This window comes from Melanaphis sacchari, unplaced genomic scaffold (genome assembly GCF_002803265.2).
Source record: "Melanaphis sacchari strain LSU unplaced genomic scaffold, SCAv2.0 Contig7_pilon_pilon, whole genome shotgun sequence".
Lineage (NCBI taxonomy): Eukaryota > Metazoa > Arthropoda > Insecta > Hemiptera > Aphididae > Melanaphis > Melanaphis sacchari.
This window is the reverse complement of record NW_020271560.1, coordinates 4,507,670-4,532,738: the sequence shown is the minus strand read 5'-3', so window position 1 is coordinate 4,532,738 and position 25,069 is coordinate 4,507,670. Positions and strand designations below refer to the sequence as shown.

The 25,069-nt window shown below is 30.7% G+C and overlaps 3 protein-coding genes across 3 annotated transcripts; all 3 read left to right on the top strand.

Annotated features, from left to right (window-relative positions):
* Window positions 1-1,478: 1,478 nt before the first annotated feature.
* On the top strand, window positions 1,479-9,337 carry LOC112601585 (protein obstructor-E-like). Its single transcript, XM_025349284.1, has 5 exons — window positions 1,479-1,586; window positions 4,084-4,398; window positions 7,712-7,912; window positions 8,506-8,701; window positions 9,044-9,337. Exons 1-5 carry the CDS (start codon window positions 1,550-1,552, stop codon window positions 9,204-9,206), a joined length of 912 nt encoding a protein of 303 aa, XP_025205069.1. The 5' UTR covers window positions 1,479-1,549; the 3' UTR covers window positions 9,207-9,337.
* A 3,042-nt stretch (window positions 9,338-12,379) lies between these two features.
* LOC112601766 (protein obstructor-E-like) lies at window positions 12,380-14,179 on the top strand. The gene is made up of 5 exons (XM_025349543.1): window positions 12,380-12,487; window positions 12,985-13,179; window positions 13,289-13,495; window positions 13,623-13,836; window positions 14,051-14,179. The coding sequence occupies exons 1-5, from the start codon at window positions 12,433-12,435 to the stop codon at window positions 14,115-14,117; spliced, it is 738 nt and encodes a 245-aa protein (XP_025205328.1). The 5' UTR covers window positions 12,380-12,432; the 3' UTR covers window positions 14,118-14,179.
* A 2,004-nt stretch (window positions 14,180-16,183) lies between these two features.
* On the top strand, window positions 16,184-23,758 carry LOC112601901 (protein obstructor-E-like). Its single transcript, XM_025349764.1, has 5 exons — window positions 16,184-16,644; window positions 17,519-17,743; window positions 18,816-19,019; window positions 22,395-22,608; window positions 23,521-23,758. The coding sequence occupies exons 1-5, from the start codon at window positions 16,593-16,595 to the stop codon at window positions 23,567-23,569; spliced, it is 744 nt and encodes a 247-aa protein (XP_025205549.1). The 5' UTR covers window positions 16,184-16,592; the 3' UTR covers window positions 23,570-23,758.
* Window positions 23,759-25,069: the final 1,311 nt, after the last annotated feature.

Below are 25,069 nucleotides of genomic sequence, written 5' to 3'. Positions count from 1 at the left end.
CAATAGATACATATTATATTGTATAGCTTATTATTATTGTATTGGGTATTATAAGTTAGACAATTGTTTGTTTTTTTTTTACATTTTTTTCTTGTAAGTTGTGCCTTATTTATTTCGTTTATATTTTGTTTCTCGGCTGGATATATATAATTTGTAACTTGTATTACCTTTTTTTGTTCTTTTTCTTGTTTTTAATACTTATATACGACTATACATATACGGTAATTACGATTATACGATATAATAATATACGCTATTCGTTTTTATCTTATTGTAGACAAAACGCTTTTTCTAGTTGATTTCACAAAGGCAACAATAACTTATTTTTAAGAATAAAAAAAAAAATCGTATACTTGTCATTTGATCTATAGCTTACCACATACTAAAAAAAAAACATTATTATTATGTTTATAGTATAACTTGTAAAACAAAAAAAAAAAATAATAATAATAATAATATTTTTAAGGCAGTATTTTTTTTTTTTTTTTATATAATTATATTATAATTAGTGCAGATGTAGAATGAAAAATGTTGTTTAATAGAAGGTTAATAAATTGTAATTCTGTACGCTTTTATTATCCATTAAATAAATTGTAAAGCTATAAAACTAAACCATATATTATATTATTATTATTATACATAGTGATTTTTTTTTTTTTTAATGAAACAAACCATTGTAAAACTTCGGGTATTTAGTTACTATGTAATGTTATATTATTGTTCGGCTATCTCGTGCTGTATGTGCATAAGACAAAACACGCAAAAAAATTAAAAAATCATATTTCAGAGATTTAATGGTAATGTATGTTCCGAATAAAAGTCCTGTATACAAAGACATTTAAATTGGACTTTTATTTTATCCATCACGTAATACATACTTTCTCATCGTGATAATCATTATCACGTTCACCTCACGATATTATTATCCTATACCTTTATATACGTACACGACAAAGAAATAATATGTATATAAATGTCATATTCTTTGTCTCGTTGGTTTTGAATTTTGAAATTCGTCTTGCGAAAAAGTAACGACGAAAGGAATATAATATAAGAAAATTCATTCAAACGTTGGAGTAACAAAATAATAATAATAATAATATATTAATATATTTATATTATCTATATATAATATATAGGTAGGTATATATTACACACTACAACAGCTATACGACGTAACAATATTATTATTATTATTATTATTATTATCATCGAAACCCATGTCGGCGGCGTCGCTTAAATAAAAAAGCGTCGTGGCGTTATGAATAAAATCGTATTAGCATCCGACGACGTGCATATGTATGTAATAAAATCACGTTTGTATCGCCCAAAGCCGTTATTAATGGTCGGCGTGGTTATGGTATACGCGGGAGAACTGAGAAGTGGTTTTCTCAGAACGAAGGTGAATACATTATAATAATACGCCGGTTATTTTATTATTATTATTATTATTATTATTATTACTATTATTATTATTTTTTTCTCGTGTCCGTGCCTGCGTCGTTCACAATCATTCGCGATCGAAAGGTCTACAAACCACACGTACAACATGGACGTAAGACTCGTCGCCATTATTTTGTGCCACAGTAAGTAGCGTAATGAATCAATTAAGTCATATATACCTCTGTATATATGTGTATTATTATTACTTTAATATATTAAATGCCTACCTATATCTTTGTATCCGCTTGTTTTGATCTTATTTTAACGCATACAATATAATATCATGTTACTATTGTACCTATTTATATTAAACGCGGTATTCGACGAAAAAATATTATTTTTTTAAAAAAAAATGTACAACAAATAAAAAGAAAGTGCGTAGTATATAATATCGTATGCGTTCGATTTCTCGACACATGCTCATTTATAATAATATAAAAATGTATGAGATTGTTGGTTTTTTTTTCGTAATATACATTTTATGTGCTAAAATTATTGTATTTGAATATGATATTACGCAGGTAGCCACGTTATTTGAAATCGTAAATCCATTATATATATATATTAAATTATATTATTACTAAATGCTTTTACTTTTTATATAATTTTGAGCTTTTTCAGTGTAGACGCCGTAGTGTTATGTCAATATTAATATTGCTTTTTAATTTTAAACGCATTACTTTATTGTGTATGTACTTCGTGCAAGGGTGAAAATAGGAAGGTATTTGTTGAAAAATTGTTTTCGTTTACCCTCAAAATATCCGCGCATTTGATATTTAATAAAAAGATTATGTATAATACTGATGGTATTTTAATATTATAAGACACTACTGATTTTATTACTTTCGGGATTACTGTTGTCATCGTACTTTTTTTTTCATATAATAATTGAAAAATAATTTATAATCAGAAATGATCGAAAACTGTTTCTTGGCGTCCAATATAATATAGATGGAATAAAAAAAAAGTAGTATCCCACTTCTTGTCTCCCTTTCATGGTGAATCGACAATACCTATACAGTATATTGTTATATATGTATGTATTAAATCATACGTATAAACTGCATTCATTCGAACTCACGAATGGACGCGTTTGAATTCGTGACTGGTACCCGGCAACGATTTACAATAAACAGCACAACCTGACCTTGGATGAACCCCTAAAGAAATAAACGTTCGAAACAAATCGACTTTGATACGTATGTAGAAAAAAAAGTCAAACAATAAAAGTAGTAGTATAGGTTCTAAGAATTTAGGATTTTTTACTATTACCAAAAGTAGGACATTGGGATTCAATTCTTTGTTGGACTATAGAGGTGATTTATAAAAATAAAAATGTACACCTTTTTATTTTACTTATATATTAGATAGCAAATCATTTATGTTGATTACATTTACCTCAACTATTCCATTACAATATTTGTTACGAGTCGATTGGATTTGTAATTGTTATTTTCCACTGTCTACGAATTTTAATTTATTTACCTAAGTATTTTCTTTTTCTGTCTTGGTAACTGTGCAAATAATATAAAAAGGGGTGGCATTCGATCTTCGAATTTAACGTTATTTTTTTTGACAGTGCCTTTAATTGTACGATGCTCGGGTCTACTGACGTCCATATTTTATGATATTTTTGTGCGTAACGACGACGAGTGTGTGTTTTCGACTTTCGGCGCAAAAATAACAAGATATCGATGTGCCTCTACTTAAGAGCGTTAAACTTTTTACTCTTCTACCATAGGCACGCTGGACTCCGTCCAAGTATTAATACTCGACGCGGCTGTGGAATTCGGTAGAACGCGGCAAAATTCCTGATAGTCTGTGTTGGATGGCGTGACGATTAAAAATACGTCTTTTCGACGCCAACCCTTCCCCTCCTCTCATTTTTTTGTTTTTAGTTAGTGATGATATATTATAAAAATATTTTGTTCTGGAAAAATAAGGTTTCGCGTGAAACCTTTAGCAATCAGCCTCATAGGGTTTTTCAAAGTAGAGCAACTACGAGCAGATTGGCGTACTTTCGGATATTTTCAGTGGTCTAAGGACGGTCAATATACTATTTATATATACGCGTTTTAATTTATTTCGTGTATATGTAAGAGGCTTTGGTGAGAAAACCAACGAAATATTCTTTTTTTGTTACCTAGTATTATGTGAATATTATGTAATTTATATATATCTCGTATATATTTAAACATATATATTCAACGTCCTTTTTTTTGTCTCTTTGTTCTCGACCTCTTTTTGTGAATAGCACGACATAGTCCACCACTGCTGCAAACGTACATAATACAATAAGGTTTTGTGTGCTTTTTCCCACGTGACAATAACGTAAAGTTGGTAATATATATATATATATATACAGTATATAAATTCTGTAATAGATAAGCAACCATTACAACACCTACAAAACAAACGCCTAAAAGCTTTTTCGTAACATAATACATTTTACGCGTCGCAAGGTCCTATTACCTACTGTTATTCTATATTACTATATTTTGTGTACGCTTCGACTACTTACCTCCCACGCACTCGTGTTATAAAAGACAAATGCTAAATCATCATATGTGCGGGCGTCTTTTAATATTAATAATAATAATAATAATAAAAACTATTATTATAAATGAATCGTTTCCGCAGTCGCTCTGTTGAGTGGCCAGTCCACCGGTGGTAGGAAACGACCGCTAACCACGACCACGGTAGCACCCCGTCATCGGCCGACCGCCGCCGTTGAGGATGAAGAGACGGCCGATCAGCTACAGCTGGAGAGCGAGTGCCCGGAGCCGAACGGCTTCTTCGCGGACGCCAACCAATGCGACAAGTACTACGCGTGTTCGGACAACAAGATCACCGAGAAATTGTGCCCGGACGGTATGGTGTTCAACGACTACAGTTCGCAGCAAGAGAAGTGTGACCTTCCACTGAACATCGACTGTTCACAAAGGCCCGCCTTGCGTGAGTATATATACATACCCATAAGACAGTGCGTGTGCCCTCTGAGTGCCGATGTCAAAAGTCTGAGCGCACTAACCGTGACGAGAGATGTCTTTTATCGAAATATTATAATTTTTCACTCCCGACAATTTTATATTTTAAAACCCGAATATAACTCCATGTCCACGGGAATGATAGGATTTATTTTTTTATCTCGTAAATTCTAGAAAAAATTGATAAGCTCAAAGTGGTTTTTTGCTATACAACGCCCACGTTTTGCTTATTATACTTATTACAACTATCTCTGCAAATGCATAACATGATCTGCCTAAACTCGACCGATGCACGACGTGCGTGCAAGTATTCCGTGATAAATCATCGACGGTCGCGTGAACCATTTCCATATCATCGCAATACGGACACAATTTTAATAGCATTCCAATATCGTTGTGCGCGACGGATAAGTCCGTTTGCAAACCCACCGCGATTCAGTCGCGCGTGGCGATATATATATGCGCGAACAACAGTCAATAATCGTCGATATTAAAATTCAATGCGTAGGGTACGATAATTATAGAACGTTATAACGACGTCGTGTATATTACTATTTATACACAAAAGTGTGTGTGGCACGTGGGCGGCGGTCCGCGCGATTGCTCGTGCACCTATTTGTCGCGGCGATTTCGCTCGAGGGCGTCGGACAACTCGATCGATCGAGCGTGTGGTCGTCGTGTCCCGTCGCGTTGTTATTGCAATAATAACATTATCGTTACGATTAATATTATTGCCGCCGCCGCCGCCGTCGTCGTTATGGTTATTAATTTATTATATTGTATGTAATCGGTTGACGACAATAATATTGTAATACAGACGCGGCGCGACAGGACGCCGTGCCAACGAAATAATATGCGCTCGCCACGAGGAGACGAAGAAAGAAAAAACCGCCGTGTGACGTGAAATGTACGCGGCCGACGCGTCTTATTTTAGGTGTACCTTTTCGAGCCGGCCGACGCGTGTTAATTATAGCGCGCGCGAGTCTTACGCGCAGACGAGCGGTGGCGGCGTTAGCGGTCGTCCGCCGTCACGCAGTTTTTTCCATTATAACACATATTTTATTATTACCGTGTTATTTTGTCGTGCGAATATCTGTGTGAAATAATATCATTATGATAACGCTATCGTTATTATGTAACATTATTTTATATTATTATTGTGTCGCGTGGCCGAGCGCAGTTCGAGTAGAAACTAGAAAGTCTGGATTATGTTATGTTTATGTATAAACGCCGCGTATTGTGCACTGCACGTCGTAATAAATTATTATTATAACATTTTATTTTTGGCGAACGGTGTATACCGATGATGGCGTAAATTATACATACCGCTAAACGTTTCCGAGCTTTCTAGATGACGCACGCTATAGGTGTTCGGAGATAGGATTTTATGCATTTCCGTTCAATCTCAACGTTTTAGATTTAATTTTGTACCATAAAACACTGCCGTCGTCTACGCACATGCGGGGGTAGATCGAAGGTGAAATCGACGTTGACATTTAAAATCATTACCTTACGGAAACGTCATCCGTAAGTCGTCTTTTGTATTTTTGTGCTCCGAACACAGCACACTGCGTGAACGCCTCACGTGGCAACGTCGACTCTACTCCCACAAGCTTATCCGACAAAAGTCCGGGCTACAATGAGCGTTATTGTTCAAGGCGAAACGTGTCTCGGAAGTAGGCACATTAAATAAACGACTAATATTGACATCGGTCATAGGAATTCAAAACTAATAGAAATTTTCAAATTAGCATTCAAACGCAAAGATACATTTACGGTGATAGTTATAATATTAATTACTTAATACAATATAATCGCGATCAATATCACAACACCAAGCAGAGTATCTACTATCTAACCGTTTTGATGATAATAATAATACACTTCTTACAACATCTGATATAGTATGGATTATTATACAATACAATACAATAATATATAATGTAGATACGATTTTGACTCTCTCTCTCTCTCTCTCTCTCACTCTATACACAAATATATATATTTCAAACAGTACTTATACATAATCTGTGCTATAACTTGTATTTCATGTACCTAAAACGTTAATAATCACTTTTATCACGTAATATCGTACGACCAAGTGCAGACCAAGTCTTTCGATAGGTCGTATGTACACCTATATTACATAGTGCATAGGTATATTATAATTTAAAGCGCAATATTGAATCCTCAGCATGCTACAAAACTGTATACTGTGGCGTATAAATGTCGAGGAAACAAACGAAAGCGTTTAAAAGTTAAATTTGACCGTGCGAGTTCTCTTGTATATAATATAATATAAAATTTATTCATATTAGTATAATATAGGCAATATGTATTAAATACCATTAAAATTCCAAGTATATATTATAATAATTTGAAATTTACGACAACATTTGTTGGTCCGATATGACGTGATATCATAATATAATCAACTTTCGAGAAATTTCAAGGATGAAATTTCCATAAATACATCAATAATTAAATCGTAATACTTTGTCTATTTGTTGGTTATTACTTATTAATTATATGCGGACCTTTTTACATGCGCACTGTAACATTGAGAATTATAACGACGGCAAATTATAATGTTCGTTTTTTCCTTTCTTTATGAAAACTAATAACATATTAAATATTAACACGTATTATAACAACCGTGTCTACGTGTATAGATAAATTAATTTCTCTTTTTTTTTTTTTAATGTGCCTTTTAATGATAATAATAAAAAAAAATGAAAAAATATACTATTATAATCATAACGGTAAAATAAACAATTTTTGGCATACACATGCAGCTTATAATATTAAATATTATGCAATGTGTTAATAAACATTTGCAGCGATATGATAAATAAAACCATGACAGTTTTTATGTCCGATAATAAATCGATCCCGCAGCGTTTACTCGTATAAATTAATTTGTAACTTTTCGTATTCTAAACAAAGTGTATAGCGCTGTTAGGACATTAAATCTGTTTTAGATCCATAAATATCATGCCGACATTTTCTACGATACGACTAAATAATCGAGAGTGCAAAGTATAAACTATAAGTGTGTATAATGTACGAATGTGTTCTACAAAAACTTTTTCGTCCGAAATTATTGATTTTACGTGAGTCGACTCACAGGAATTATAAAGTTCGACAATAAAATAAAAAACTAGCAACAATAACGTCATGCGAGGTGGCCGTTTTGGAGAATAGTATTTCATCAAGACATATAGTATATATAGTATAAGGTTTAACTAATATTAATTGAATTTATGTATTTTTTTATCCAGAGACGCCTCAACCGGCTGAACATTGTCCCAGACAAAATGGTTATTTCGCACACGAGAATCCAAACATTTGCGACAAATTTTATTACTGCGTGGATGGTAAATTTAACGCGATCACGTGTCCGGGTGGCTTGGTGTACAACGAAAAATCTGGCATTTGCACGTGGCCAGACGAAGCCAAGAAGAAAGGATGCTCGTCGCAAGGTAAATAATAAAACTATACAATATTTTCATCTATTCCGCTGCAATACTCGGATATTTGAAATTTCATCGCGATAATTTAATCATTTTCTCGTGACAAACTCGTCAGAAATTTATCACTATTTCTGTAACCACGTTATTCCGTTTCCGGCCATGGGATACGCTATAATAAACCGCAGAGAAAAAACTATACAATCCACGTACAGACGCGGGATATGTTAATTTTTGTTCGACTGCCAAAATGGGCACGAGATTTTGGACCGATATCAAAACAAGTGGTAAACGCGCTAAACTCCCACCGCCAGTGATTTATTTTATTTTTGCAGCTCGGCTTTTTACATAGTTATTTATATATTCGATGCTATAACGTCGTTTTCTTTCTGGTAAATCGTTTATCGAAAAAAATTATAAATGCACATATTATAAACCATACAAAACAATAATATTATAATTATTGAAATAGATTATTTACATTATATTATAAACTGTTAAACAATCACGTCATCAGCCATCGCATAAATATAGTAATATTATGGCCATATGGTTTATGTTATATGCTCGTCACAACTGATAATTATATTTTATATTATGTATAGATGTATTCAATTTCCGATGCCCCAACGTGACTTCTGAGATTGCGCAACAACATCCCAGATACGCGAACCCCGAAGACTGTCAATTTTTTTATGTTTGCGTCAACGGCGACACGCCAAGGAGAAACGGCTGCAAAATGGGACAGGTGTTCAACGAAGCGTCGGGAAAATGTGATTGGCCGAGAAATGTTCCCGAGTGGTAAGAAAAAAAATCTATGTTATTTATAGAATAAAAGCCTCGAAAAACGATCTCGTCTTTATGAATACAAGTAACATATATATTTTCGGCCACTGAAATAAACGATATAATCGTAATCGTCCACTGACAGATTTCGCGTAAATAATGAACGGAGTAACGAGTTGAGTACATTATCAATAATGATATTATGTAGATTATATAACAGACGTGAATTACTAACCATAATGGTAGTTCGAAAACCGGAACGTTTTGCTTTGGCTTCAGTATAAATTATGCATGGGTTGCTAAATTCTTATGTATTTAATTATAATAATAATTTATCGTGACGAATTTATTTTCCAGTGCCGATTGGTATAAAGGCGTATTGACAGACGAAGAACTTTACAATCTCGAGAATCCAAAACCCAAAGAAACATCGAAGGAGAAAGAGGCAGCGGCGGCGAGCAGACGAAAGCCATCAAGACCACCAACTACAAGACGCACTGTCGTAGAAGACGATGAATGAAATTAACTAATTGTTATTTTGTAATTCGATATTTTCAATAACTGTATCAGGGAAACTGATCTCATTTGGACACTAAGTCGAAGTTAAAAATAAATGATTTATTTTCACAATAAACGATACCTAAACCTGTTTTCATTTTAATTTTAAATAATAATAATATGCTAATTAAGGTTATCTACAGTTCATGAGTATATAAATATATGATATAAGTACACGAATTATCTACGACTACTTATTTATTATATATTTTTACAGAATATAAATGATTGTTTTTTCGATATTTAGGTTATATAATTTCTTTCTATATTAAGGAATGAAAAAAATGTAAATGTCATCATGCAACCTGTTTGACCATAATGTCTACTTGAAATTTAAATTATTGATAATACTAATGCTTCGTTGCTATCCATAGTCAATTAGGATATCAGGTAAAGTATAATAACTACAAAATTCTACACTGCAGTAAAGCATACATTTTAAACAATTTTTCAACGCTTCTACTTCTAAATCAATCTCACCGAAATTCAGTATAAATTGATTTTAAGATTTAACGATAAAAGAAAAAAAGAAAAAATCCATACTACTCTACTGTAAAGCGTCCAGGTTCGGCACTCTAAGTTACTGCAAGTTTCAATACATAATTTATAAGGAAAAAATATAATAAAGTCAAATTTTTACTCACGATTATTCAGGGTTTATTTTTTTTTTTGTTAGATTACAGTTTATTCATTAAACTATTATGATTATTTTATCATAATATCTATTTATTATTTATTTTAAAACGCTTAGTTAAAATTCATATTATGTTTTGATAAAAATAAAATTTTATTCGGGGAAAGTTAGTGTTGACGGATATTAATCGACTGGCTACTCAGAAATCTCCTAAAAATAAATTTTATCAATTTTATTATTAAACTATAATAAATAGGGAAAATAAATGAATGATAAGTTTCACTGTGTAGAGATGATCATTTTTATGTAAAATATCGATTAAACTAGTTAAAAATATATAGGTATATTAACTGTATGTTAGGTTAGCTGCTAACCGTTAGCAGGTAAAATCTAAAAAAAATTCATACAATAACACGCGGTTATGTATCACTTTATTTTATATAATATGCTAAGTTTGAGATTATAGTTTGCGCACATCAGTGTTTGTTAAATTTTCCAGTATCACTACAGTAGAAGACTTTTACATTGTCAATTAAAATTGTTTTTATTATAATATATATTAATTGTTAATAGGAAAACAATTTTAATTAAACCCTTTGGTTATAAAAGGAATATTAAATTTAGTGTCTAACTGCTACTACCACTTTTTGAGATTTAAATACCTACTCAATTTGACATTATTAAAGTAATATGTGCAGAATATTACTTTAATAGTAATATTAATATGAAATAACATAAAATATTTTATGTGAATATGTGATATACTTTTAGACCACATTTGATGGTAAATTAGAACTAAATATATGTCAATACAAAAACTATGACCTAAGAAAATCATCGATCATATTGGAAACCGGGGAACAAAAGTCGCGATAAATGCACTCTGGAAGGTATTCTGTATTATCTCCCTTGCTTATATTATATTGTTTTTTAGATACTATACGAATTTAATGAGAAAAAATAACTATCGTCGCGTCTTGTGTAGAAGTGAGACGCATACTGAGTTGCATGGAAAAAAACTGTATTAAACTACATTAACTATTGTAATAATATGCTTATTGTCAACAATATGCCATGGTTAGTGTACGATTTTTATATAAATATATATTTTTAAATTAATCTTTGAAGGATCTATTTTTTTTTTTGTTCCTTTATAAAAAAAAAAAAACTGGAATAAAAAACGATCACTGAAAATCCAAGGCATACACGAGAATAGTTGTGTAAAAATACATACGCGTATAATATTATACGCATACGAGTATGTTGTTGAATTTGTATAAGCGTGAATGTGAACATATTACATTAGGTATATTATATAGTTCAAAGTTGTGGTATGATTTAACTATAAAAAGATACTGAAAAATGTTTGTGTGTTTTAGAAAATAAACAAAAACAAAATTTTTAATAACATTCTAAATTTCTAACTGTTAGAAAAACTGTTAGCCAAAAAAAATGTTTTACGTTTAATCCTTTTTAAATTAATAAATTTATTTTTCATAAAATACCTACCACAAAAAAAAAAAAGATAAGCATTATATTAAAAATAGGTATCACGCCGTAATATATTAGTCTTTTAATTTTTAATTTTGTAAAAGTCTAGCTATATCGCATATTGTGTATACAAATTGTATAGACCATGACAGTGACAAATTAGCAAGTCTTCAAAAGTCCAGAACGCAAATGTATACTTTTTGTATTGTGTGGTTCGTTGCCGCTAAGTACATTGTACATGCAGTAAGTTTTTATTTTATCTCTAATTGTTTTTTTTTTTTTTTTTTGTATAAAATATTTTTGTTTAAGTATAATATTTTTATTTTTTTAGATAATTAAAATTTGTCACAATACAATATTTTTAAGTTTTTACTTTTACGCTATAAAAATAAATACATTTTACATTTTTAATTACTTATACTACAGAAAATATTTTCAGAAAATTTCAATGCTTACAAATTGAGTAAAAAATTAATATATAGCTTATTCAAAATATAACTTAAATACCTATTTAGATTTTATATGAGTATTCCGTAAACGTTGACGCACTACTAAATTAAGTGATAAGAAAAATAATTTTTTTTTCATAAATACAGCATTATAAATCTTTCAATCTATTTAAAAAAATATATACGACTAATCCGACACATTTACCAATAAAATGAGACGATATACGATATATATGAATTCCATGACAATATAAATATATAATTTATATAATATATAAAGTTATACATTATATAATTCAACGTTGAACGTCGATCGTAATACGCGTATTCGTATATTAAGTACACATTGCTAATATTATATTATTTGTATGAAACATTCACATTGTTTAGAAATTTTATACAGTACCTCCAAGTCTGCGGTACCTACGGTTGAAAAACCTCGTAACGAAATCGATTCATCGAACAATTTTTTTTTCACCTCAGATTTCCCATCCACGCCGAAGTGACTACTTGAGGTAGCCATCAATAAGTGGGAGAAACTATGGAATGGTTTCCTGTTCTTCCGTCGAGGCCGCAGTCGCTTGCACATATCATCACGCATTAAGTTTTCAATTATGAGTCTCTCAATAATATTGTGTACGATAGTTATTGGAATATCCCATTTTACAAGTAAGACTTCATATTTATCATAATTTATACATTAAATACTAATAAAACAATATCATTCAAATAATCATCGGTTCTCTATGCCTGAGTAAAATTTAAATACGTTCACGGAAAACTAAACCAAGTCGTTCGGATATTATGCATAAAAAATATAATGTACTGTAGAATTGACTCGCATCGCACGCAGATTAAAATTTTTCAACTTTTCAGTTGAAACGCCTGCCCGCCGTAATAAATGACGTTCGTTATTTGCGAAATTTTTCGAAAAATTTTTTAGTAGGTAAACATTATTTTGACGCCCACTGTGCCGGCATACGCCAGCTGCAGGTTAATCGTCGAGCGCGGAATTCACTTTCACTATGTCTTCCGCAGCTGCGTTCGAACTCGCGTCACCGTGTTTCGTATGCAATATACCTAAATCGAAAAAACCCTCCCTAGAGTATAGTAAATCTTTTTCGCGTGTACGGATTTTAATACATTTTTTGTTCATCATTTCATAGATGGTCAATTCCAATGCCCCAAGAAGAACGGTCAGTTCGAGGACCCAGTGCAATGTGACAAATTTTACGAGTGCAAAGACGGCGTGGCCACGGAGAAACTATGTCCGGACGGGTTGGTGTTCGACCCGTTGAACAGGAAAGTGAACAAATGCGACCAGCCGTTCAGCGTGGACTGCGGCGAACGAACTGAACTCCGTGAGTACTATCATCGCATATCTATCATCATTCATTCACTGGGATTTTCACAGAATAATGATAATAATAATATAACGCTGATTTTTTTTTTTTTTTTGCCCGTCCGCAGAAACCCCACAGTCCAACTATTTGTGTCCGAGGCGCAATGGATATTTTGCTCACCCGGACGAAAAAGTGTGCAACATATTCTATAACTGCATCGAAGGTGACGGCACGGAGATCGTGTGCCCCAACGGATTGCATTTCGATGAGTACGCGGGCTCGTGCGCCTGGCCCGCCACTGCTGGCAGGACGGGTTGCAACGAATCGGACGACAGTAAGGAACATAATATGATGTTTTAATAGCGACAAAGATGACGTTGTTTTGCGTGATCGAAACCCAAATTTGGAACGGATCGCACAGCCTTTAAATTATAATATTCCATGTCCGTTTTTTTTTCTAGTGAAATTGAAAGATGGATTCACGTGCCCCAAAGACAAAACCCACAACAGCCGGGGCCAGAATGTGGCACACCCAGTGTTCGCGCACCCGGATGACTGTCAGAAGTTCTACGTGTGCCTCAACGGCGTTACCCCCCGAGAACAGGGCTGTTCGACCGGCGAAGTATTCAACGAGGAGTCGCAAAAATGTGATCAACCCGAAAACGTGGCTGGATGGTGAGTGTATATCTAATTTTATTGTATATTTTATCGCATGTTGCATTTTATAGTATGTACCTATAAATTATAAAAAACAGCCAGTGTGCAGTGATCGCAATGTGTCATCCCGTCGACGTAATGGCACATTGCAGCGTTTAGTTTTCGTAATATTATTATTATACGTATAACGGTATATATGACATAATAAAATCGTATTGTTTTATTTTTTCAGCGAGAATTGGTACAAAGACGATCCACAAGTGCAACAGCAGCAACAGAACAAGAACAAAAAACAATAGTTGTTTCACATTGTTTTGTTGTACATAATATAATTCATATTAAATGTATACTTTAAGTTACTATATATATACATATGTGTGTGTGTGTGTGCGTGTATAGTTTTATACCAAGTCAAAACTAAAATCATTATTGTTACGAATTTATATATATATATATATACAATATATATATTATACTATGATGTAATACTAAATAAAATTTAATTTTATTACAATATTACTTTTGTTGCATTGTTTTGTTTTTTTATTAAGTATCAAACACAATCTCTTGGAAAATCTAGTACCTATTGTAAGCTATTCATTAATTTATTCTTTAACCTCGGAATATATAATATTATAGAAATTAAGCTACGAAAATTGATTAAAATAATTAGGTATAAATATATTATTACAATACAAGGCATATTTACTATGCTATTTTAAATTAAATTCACAGTATAAACTATAAATTGATAAATTACGTATATCAAAAAAGTTTAGTTTTCATTTAATTTTTAACCACTTCATTACAATAATTTTATATTATATATATTTACATATAATATTTACTATACTTAATTACTGATAAGTCATAACCTATACAGAATATTATGTTGCATCAAATAAAAATTATACTATAATTAAATTAAAAGTGTTTTTAAAAATGAAAAAAGGTGAAAGTCATACTTTTAAACTTTCACAGATACTTGACTTATACGAGCACTATAAAATAAAAGTGTATAAGGTATAAATGGTATGAGGTATAAGATACCAATAGTCAAACAAGTAAACATACGTGTTGAATATATTTTTTCTAATAATCAAATAATTTATTTTAGTAATTTACAAGACCTGTTTTAATGTCTTTGTTTTGATATAGTTAAAATTATATAATTATTAGTTATACTAATACTCAAATAAAACGCCTCCAGTTCAGTTTCTATAGCTTTCACCAAATTCGAGTGTTGCACTGGTTTTATGACGCAACATATAAAGGTGTATTGATTTTAATACGATGTGAAAACTTGTTTAATCCACACAATTTTCCATTAGTCATGCCTCCTAGACGCGTATACATATTAAAAAAAAAAAAAAAATGAGGGATAAATATTGTGCATATATAATTTTCGTGCATCATTTCGAAAACAAAAATTAAACAATAATAATAATAATATATAGTCTGTAAACACATGTATTATATTATATTATACATACCACAAATATATTGGGTCCAGGAATAATATGGTTTGAACAACGTCAACAACCGTGACATTGTCAGACGTCGTTGTTTCTGTTTAAAATATTCTCGTAATAACCATTAGAAATTTATACGTTAATTAAAATTCTGTGGATAGTCGTTTTTCGTCAAAGTCAACCCGTAAATATAAATTACTCGTTAATAGTTTTTATCAAATTGAATTCGTTTAATTATATTTTTTCATAGGTGGACCTGCGGACGTGTAAATCGTCGAACGTCGTAATACAGGTAGCGTTAAATTACGATTTACAGCCGTTGGGCGAATACAAATATGTAAAGGTCACTTTCAGTATTTTCGGTTACGCCCGTGTTACCTATGTCCGTAAACGGCGCATAAAACGCATTGTCAGGAAATCAAATATTATGTACGTTTACCCAGCGGCCAATCAGTGTGTGCATTATACAGGGTGGTATCTAGCTGCGTGTTTGTACCCGTTAATAATATATTTTTATCTAATACTCGTAGTGTTAACTATACTTCTGTGCAACAGAATATTATAATGTTTTAGTTAGTTGCTACTGCAGAATTATAGAGAGCCACAAGGCTGGTGTTGCGGTTTGCAGCGGTTTCTCAAACATCTCATAAATATAAATGGTTGACAATTTACATAATAATATATCATATATTTATATTATGGAAGCAAATTCTTGCGAATATCATAAAAGTCGATTGTTCGATTAACGATCTCCGCAGAGTGTTCAAACAGCCGGGTGAGATTAAATAAACCTGGTCAGGAGGCGGGTAAAGCTTATACACATTACACACAATGTAATATATTATAATATAAATAGGTGATACAGGTGCACTATACGCGTTACACTCGTCGAAGAATCGTCCGGAGCATAGGTTGTGGATGTACAACTATACGCGTCCGTGTTATTTCGTCACGTACCTCTTTTGTGCGCCCATCATAATATATTATAATATTTTTGATTGTTATTAATATTGTATATCGCGCGCAGAGTGCAGCAGTTAAAAACGTTCTCACACGGGGCCCATTGAAAATCGTCACGTACGTGTATCGCATTACACATTATGTTGTAGCGAACAGGAGTTCAAAAACCTTTTGTCGTCCGTCGCCGGCACCACTACAACAGAGGTCGCGACAAGTCGTACGCGGGGGTTCCGCCGACTAGTTTTTCGTCCGTCTTCCGTCCGCGGCGGGTATACCTATAGCTGGTTGTAGTACGTGCCCGAAGACCCGGTCCATTCGTAATCCGCTCGCCTTTTACCAACGATGCTTCTGCACGCTCTGACCGCTAACGCCGCTGCGCTTGTTCTATTCGCGGGTAAGTACCTATACAAATATCAGATATTATAAAATATTGAGATACCGACCGATATATCATATACCGCGGTGGTATGTGCGTAATGGTCAAATATAAACATTTATTATTATATGGTTTTACGCGAAACCCGCCAGTCTAGCAACGTGAAATTATGATAACTCGCGTTTCTGTATGTGCATAATCCGGTGTGTACGCAAAACTACCAAGTTATACACGTTGTATATCGTTACGTTAATAATATATCGTACGTTGCTCGTGTTTTATCCACTACTATATTTGATATTATTATTGTTATTACACACACGGGATACTCGTCATCTAATATGTTATATTATTCGTCAAGATACGTGCAGGTATATGGTTAATAAGTATACGCGAAATGCACGTGCGCGCACGTTTTTTTTCCAGCCTAGTCTCATCGGGCATTGTATATAATAGCATAAATCCCTTGGACTCGGCATTTAACGCCCCGTTAAGACAGGCAATACTAGTTGTCAAATTAGCACTTCATGTACGGAAGCAGATTCAGATCAATTTTATCACAGTAGAATATTACTATGTATTTTTATTTTTTTTTATTTTATTTGATTGCCTATATCTTAAATTATTTTCCCAATTCTTAATAAATTACAACACAATATTTTTAACTTAAAAATAACGTAATATCTTCATGAAAAAGAGCACATATTATGTGTGTTACTTGCACGTAAATTCGCATCTGACCGAGATGATAACGGCACTTATACTTTTAATCGATTTCTGACAATACTTAGTTGATACGATGTAAAAAACAAATTATTTTTTTTATGTCTGTCATCTAACATTACTTATAGTAAATACAATAATAAAATATAATTTTTGTGTGTATGTGTAGGCCTAGCGCTCGGACAACAACAGAACAACCGTGAATTCCAATGTCCCGAGAAACCAGGGTTCTATGCTGATCCGATACAATGTGATCTGTACTACCACTGCTCTGTGGACGGCGAAATAACGGAAAAACTTTGCCCCGACGGACTGCTGTTCGACGACACCAGCCCGACTCACGAGAAATGCGATACGTCTGTAAACGTGGACTGCGGCCAGAGGACTGTTCAGCGTAAGTGCTTATCATATTAACAACTAATTTATGTATATTTAGTCGTCCATTAAATAAAACTATGATAGGAGCTAAGTTGAAGTAATAACTGTGTATAGACTGATTTGACATATGTTTGGCCGTTTTAGACGATTCGGTTATATTGTGGATTGATATCGCATAATAGTATGCAATGAAGTATTGGTGGTGAACTAAAACGTAAAAACGTATCAAAACATGTCTGCAATGTGTGAACTCGTGAGACTGCCCTGCGCATAAATGTAGAACGACGTTAATTTTTTTTTCAAAAAAGGGCTGATTTATTAAAGTGTAGGTATAGTACTGGCACTGCCATATACTCGTATACAACGAATCACAATTCAAAGTTTTTTAAATTGTATGTTTTGGTATCTGAATTCTCTTTTACACTGTGGTATCTATCAAGGTATATATCGTGAAATTAAATTTATTATAATAATTACTTTGACATGCCTATTGTTTTTATTGATAAATTGGAAAAACATTTATTATAGCTTAATAATAGACAAAATGTAAATTCTATATTGCGTACAACTGCAGTATCTCTAAATATTATTGAAGAATTTATTTTTATTTTTTTTTTTTTTAAACATTCTTTTTTGGAAATTCATTAAAATAATGAAAAACGTTGTTTAGGCATTAGATACCTACATTTTTTTCATACACATCATTTTTATTTAAGTAACCAACAATTAATAAACATTATTAAATTTTTAAAACGCTTTTTGAGTATAACAGTTTAAAGTATTATATTGTCATCTTCTACACAACACCTCCTTATGATACGGAGTAACCGAATACATGTAAGCTTGTATGTATGTATATATATATATATATATACTATAGATATGTATACAACGTATTCAAATTTTGTCATTACATAATTGGCGGATATCATATTATGACGTATTATTTATTTGATTTGAGAACGTGATCACCATCATCCGCATTACTTGTTACGTATAATTTGATAACATTATGATCCCCTGTACATATTATGATTTTAATTTCATCACTCATTAAATATTATTATTATTTATTAATCGTTTAACAGAGGAACCGAAACCGTCAAAAGGCTGTCCCCGAGCCAACGGCTACTACAGGCATTGGGACGAAGGTTCCTGTGACAAATTCGTCAATTGCGTGGACGGCGTGGCCAATGAGATGCCGTGTCCACCGGGTCTGATATACGACGATTCAACTAGCTCTTGCGCCTGGTCAACAGACAGCAAGCGGCAATGCACGACGACCAAAAAAGGTATATAAAATAATATTGTGTACAGCATATTGTATTGTATATCATATTTAAACATATGTCGTATAGATTTCACGTAGTTCATCATAATAGGAGCATATTATAATTAAACTCCTAAAACATCAATCAAATATTTGTGCTTACATTTCTAAAAAAGTATTTGCAATACATTTTAGTACTGCAGTATCGTGATATTATGTGTTTTAAAAATCTAAGTTCAATACTAAATATTAAATTTTAAATATAGCTTTAACTAAAAATATTTCCTTGGATAGTGATAAGTTTTATTTTCTTTCAATTTAAAAACAAAAAAAAGCTTAAACGTTTCAGTTTATTTTATTATTTATAGTAAAAAAACTAAAATATGCACCATAATAATGCAACAACTTAAAAGTATCATATAACATTCAAATTACAATTTTCCATACATAATCGTTACCAAGAAATACAGTTTGGCATAAATCATCAATATTTTTGAGTAACCGTTAAAAAAAAAATGTAAAAAAGTATTATATATATTATATCATAATAATAATGATATATGTATACAACTTTCATAAATCACAATAATAATATTATACTATTATTCTATTTATTATATTTGTCCACTTTACAACCAAATGTTTAGAAAAAATATACAGATAACATATCAATAGACATTTTATCGGGATACAAAAGTCACACGCTATCTGTTGTAGGTATCCGAAAAATAGTTATAAAAGATTTTTACAATTTTTAGATAAGTTTACTAATAAATAATAATTAGGGGGCTTATCCCATTGGCTTATCGACGAACCGGCGCAATAACTATTGCCGCACGTTTATGTATAATATTCATTATAATGTTATCGATTTGTATAGGCTTAATATGAATCTTTATAATATTATCCCCGCATTTACAGCGTAAACTACCGTATAGTATATATTATTTATTATGTATTAAACATTTAAACGCGATCGATATCCTCCAATACACTGAACAGTGCTGCACAAGATGTATCAGTAAAGTACCCTTGAGCATTGATGATTCACTTTTTCGCGGACTGCTAGATAATATCTTAGGAATTTCAACAAAGATTTTAACGTCAAATAATAAATTGCAGTGCGTATTTTTCGCAAAATTAATAGCCATTAATTTTTTTTAACACTTAAAAAGATTCCTTGTATTTTCAAATGTATTACTTGGTCTGTGATAAAATAATCACTCTATATAATTCACAGGAAACGGTCTTTATGTTTACCGTGACGTAATGTAAATATTAACTAACTCACATTTTCAGGCAGACAAACAGTTTCATTTATTATATAAATAGTATACGTCTCCCGTATTTACACCACATGAATGTTATACATTTATAATTTATAAGTTACCATTTACTCGTAAATCTTGAAACGTTTCTTGGCCAAACATTTTGTATGTTAAACATATTGTTGTTTTGTAGGGGTTCTAAAATTGTATTTTATATTACAAATATATACCACACTAATAATAGACGAAATTCACGAAGAATTTTTTCAATACTTGTATTCTCGTGTTACATACATATATTTCTCTATAGTTTTAATTATATTACGATATTATACGTTTAGAGTATAATAGGGACGTTTATTTTGTAGATTTTGATTTTTGATTCCGCGTGTACTATTGTATTACAACTCACAGATTTTTGTCGTATTTGAAATCTTATAAAGTCTAAAAGAGTACCATAAGCTATATATTATATATGATTATAATAAGTGTAGGCTTGTGTATATTGAAAAATAGAAATTAATCAATATAAGTGTCCGCGGAATAAATCGTCGGTGTAGCCATTTGTATAACTTGGGAGGCTGAAGCCGAATAGGGTCTTTACCTCCTCAGAATTGTTTGAAGTCCACTCAATCTTTTTTAGTATACATATACTACTGCTTACAATTAACATCTATTTTTTTTTATTTTACAGTTTTAAAAATACCTATTACATTTAATATAAACCAGCACAAAATATATTTAATAGTGTTATAACTATATAAGAGCAACTTTATCACCGTATCTTATTTTTCTACTAAAAGTACCCACCCCGCGCCAGATTACACCTGTAGGTATAGATTATTCTTAAACATAACGGTTACATATAAGTTATAACTGTATTATTTAGAATACGTCAACTAAAATTAATTTGTTTAACTAGTCCTATACAAATATTTTTGGGCATAGGATTCACAGTATTTAATGAGTATTTTGTTTATGCGTAATGAATATATAATTACATGGTGTCATTCAGCGTACATTGCAGTTTAAATTTTATAGTTGCATATCGATGACGATATAATTATTTAATTTTGAAACAAATTAGACATTCCAAAAACGATTTATAGCGTACTGCGCGTGTTATAAATATTTGTATATGGTTTTGTACAGATTATCTATTCTGAACGTTTTATACGTATTAATTCTGTACGCCAATGTGCAAGTAGAATAATAATTAGATATAAATTAAATCACATAATAAACATTAATCATAACACAGTACGTCGAACTCCAGACCAGCCCATGCTATTACAATTTACAGCTTATATAATCGGTGTAATATGTGATATAACTATATATAAAAGGAACGAATATATACTACCTATTACCTACCTATGTCCAATTAAAGTTATTGTTACAATAGTAGCAGATACTAAAATATTATTTATATTATTATTTGAAATTGCTATCAGATGTTTTATATGTTTTCATTTTTGATTAAAATCAGACAAATTATATTTTACGCATATCGATCAGTTTGTTTATATAGATACTTAACATATTTTAGAACATGCCATGACATTTCGTGGTTTATCTAGAATAAACGATACAATTTAATTAACTAACAAAATGAGAAAATATAATTAAGTTATTTATAATATCTTCATTATTAGTTAAAATAATATTTTTGGTATAAACGATTTAAAAATAATTAGATCAGGAATATTTTCTACATAACATTAATAATTTATAATTATCATCAATACGTTCGATTAGTAGATACAGCTATTTTTAATAATCTAATCGACGATACTTTTAAATTAAAAAAAGTTATAGTACAACTATGTTTAATGGTTGCCTAATTACTATGCTATAATATCGAAAAATATACATATCATATTATCATATGACTAGTATAATATTGTATATTGTTTTACCTAAATTTTTTAAACATTTTATGGATAGTCAAAAATATTTATTTTTGTGTTTTACAAATCTATTACTTTTTTATATAATGACTAACGTATCATAGAAATAATTCAAATATATTAAATTGTTATAATAATATATTATATTATCGTTACATGGATTGTAAAATTTCGTTATTTTCATTTACCTATGATAACGTGTGTTTTCATTTTTTACAGAGGTCCTCACCGATGGTTTCTCGTGCCCTGATGGTGACGTGGTCGGTCCCAACGGTAGAATTTTACCTCATCCAACATTTGCGCACCCCGATGACTGTCAGAAGTTCTACATCTGCAGGAACGGCGTCATCCCGCAATACGGTAGCTGCTCCGCAGGTTCCGTGTACAACGACGTGTCGTTTAAGTGTGACGATCCGGAAAACGTACCCGGATGGTAAGTAATGATGATAATAATTTATCGTGATGACAGTAAACTAGCATATAGGACTACAGACCTCATACATAACTGCTATTATATAATAATTATAATATCACAGAAAGTCAAGTATTGTAAAAAAAAACTTTACTAATGAGTAAAACGGCATTATGTCAAAAAAATACACACACAAAAACATAAAAATAGATAAAAAATTTGTTCTTTATCCTTCGATCTTTTATTAGCTCAAAGTGTAAGAGTATAATAATAAGTGTTTTAATCAATCTCACAAAATTGCAGGCAGTATTATAATATATTTATATAATTTCACAACATCCATCAAACAATATTTCGAAAGCTATTATTATTCATTTTTACGTTTTAATTAGACACTATAAATCTGCAAAAGTAATCCCATTGATTACCTTCTTATTTTTGAAGATCATATACATAATCAAAAAAGAACATTTACCACGCAACACTAATTTATTTTCATAAGAATCTGTTAAAAAAAAAAAAAGTTGTGCTTTTATTCGAATTGTAAAAAAAAAAAAACAGAAATATTCATCCGAGAAAATATTTTCGCCTTTCTTGCCTCCTACTTCATCAGACATCAAAAAACATCTAATTAATCAATTCTTGTTTTGCGTCTCCCATCATATATCTTATGATTAATTTCACTGTAAGCGATATGAATGGCTTTCGAGATTCAAGCTTTTATAACCATTTGTCACTAATTTCTTATTACGCTGTCAAATATATTTTACAAATAATTTATTAATGAGATATAATATTATAAAATATAAATCAATAAATCGTATACATTAAACTAGTAATTTATATTTTACATTAGATGTAAATTTAATAAATAAAATAATTTATATTTTTATTAATAATTTTAATTATATTTATTTTTTATTACTTTTTCAGTGAAAATTATTACGAGAACGAGGACGAAAAGAAGAGCGGAAAAAATTAAAATCTCATTTGTATTATCTATATAGTGTAATTATTTTATATTTAAATGTAAAATAAATAATTTTGTTGTTTTAAAAAGCAATCACAATGTATATTAACTAAATAAAAATAGTAGCTAATTGCATCCTAAAATATGGCCAACGATGTACAACTCTTAAAGTTAATTTAAAATAAATCCTTGAAATAATAATATGATAAGTGAAAGCTTATAATTTATCTTTTTATTTTATTCAATGCATTTCACACGCCCACTGTACGTTTCTCGTGAGCCGTTTACTTTTAATGGTTGTGTACTCTATATTATGAACACCGCCACTTGTTTAGACTGTAAACTTATTTAATTATTTAATAACCTCGAACCAGTTTCTTAATTATAATTATTATGAATGCTGAAATCGAGATAATAAGTTTTCAGTTAAGTAATTTTTCTTTTATCTAAAATTGTATTCAACATAAGGTAGTTTACAGAGTACCTAGTACCTACACACTAATATGACATGTGATCTCAACTAAGTTTTCATTAAACTTCTATAGTTTATGATTTTGGCTATAATATGTTTAGGTTAAGACAAATTTGACATACAATTTTAAAAACAGAATGATCTTGAGAAACTTATTCTTTACGACATTACTGAATTGTAATAGGTACTAAGTATAAGTATCATATCTTTAACAACACTATAACATTTAATATATATTATGATTTAATTACAATTAAATCATAATTAGGCTAAAATTTGTTTTCGTGAAAATTGTATTAATAATTTGGTGATACAAATTTAATTCATTTTCAGTTGACACATAAAAATAATTATACATATTCAGACATTCTAAAATTGTATTAAAAGTAATTCGATATTCAGACTAAGCATTATTATATGTTAATGGGTCTGGAAATAGTTTGAATTTAATATGTTTCCAATTAAAATATATTTTATTTGTGAGTTTATCAATACAATTTGTCTATGCATATCAATATAACTATATTATATTATATGTAAACATTTTATTTAAAAACCTAGTATATTTATTTGTTAAATAAAATGTTTTGCTAAAAACTATAGCAACTCAAATTTACATGATAATTAAGTGTCAAGTAAACATAAAATAATATAAGCAAATGTGTATAAAAACTACATCCATAGTTTTCTAAAATTTGTCGAGTACGGAAAATTATACTATTTTTAAACGGTGCAGTAAAACAGAACTATCATATTATAAATTAAATAAAACAAAAACAATAGACTATTTGAATGACATTAATTGTTTTAAAACCTTACCTACTCATAAAACTATAAAAGTGAAAAAATAAATAAATACTGTTACCTAGTATTTAAAAACATCAACTATTTAAACTTGAAATATCTCTTATTACTAGCTCATATACTTAAAGTTTGGTTTTAAATTTCTTCTTAAGACTCATTAGTTAGTATTTCATAGTTTAAAAATATTATAGTCAGTCAATATAATACAAACAATTTTTATTTTGATCCGATATTTT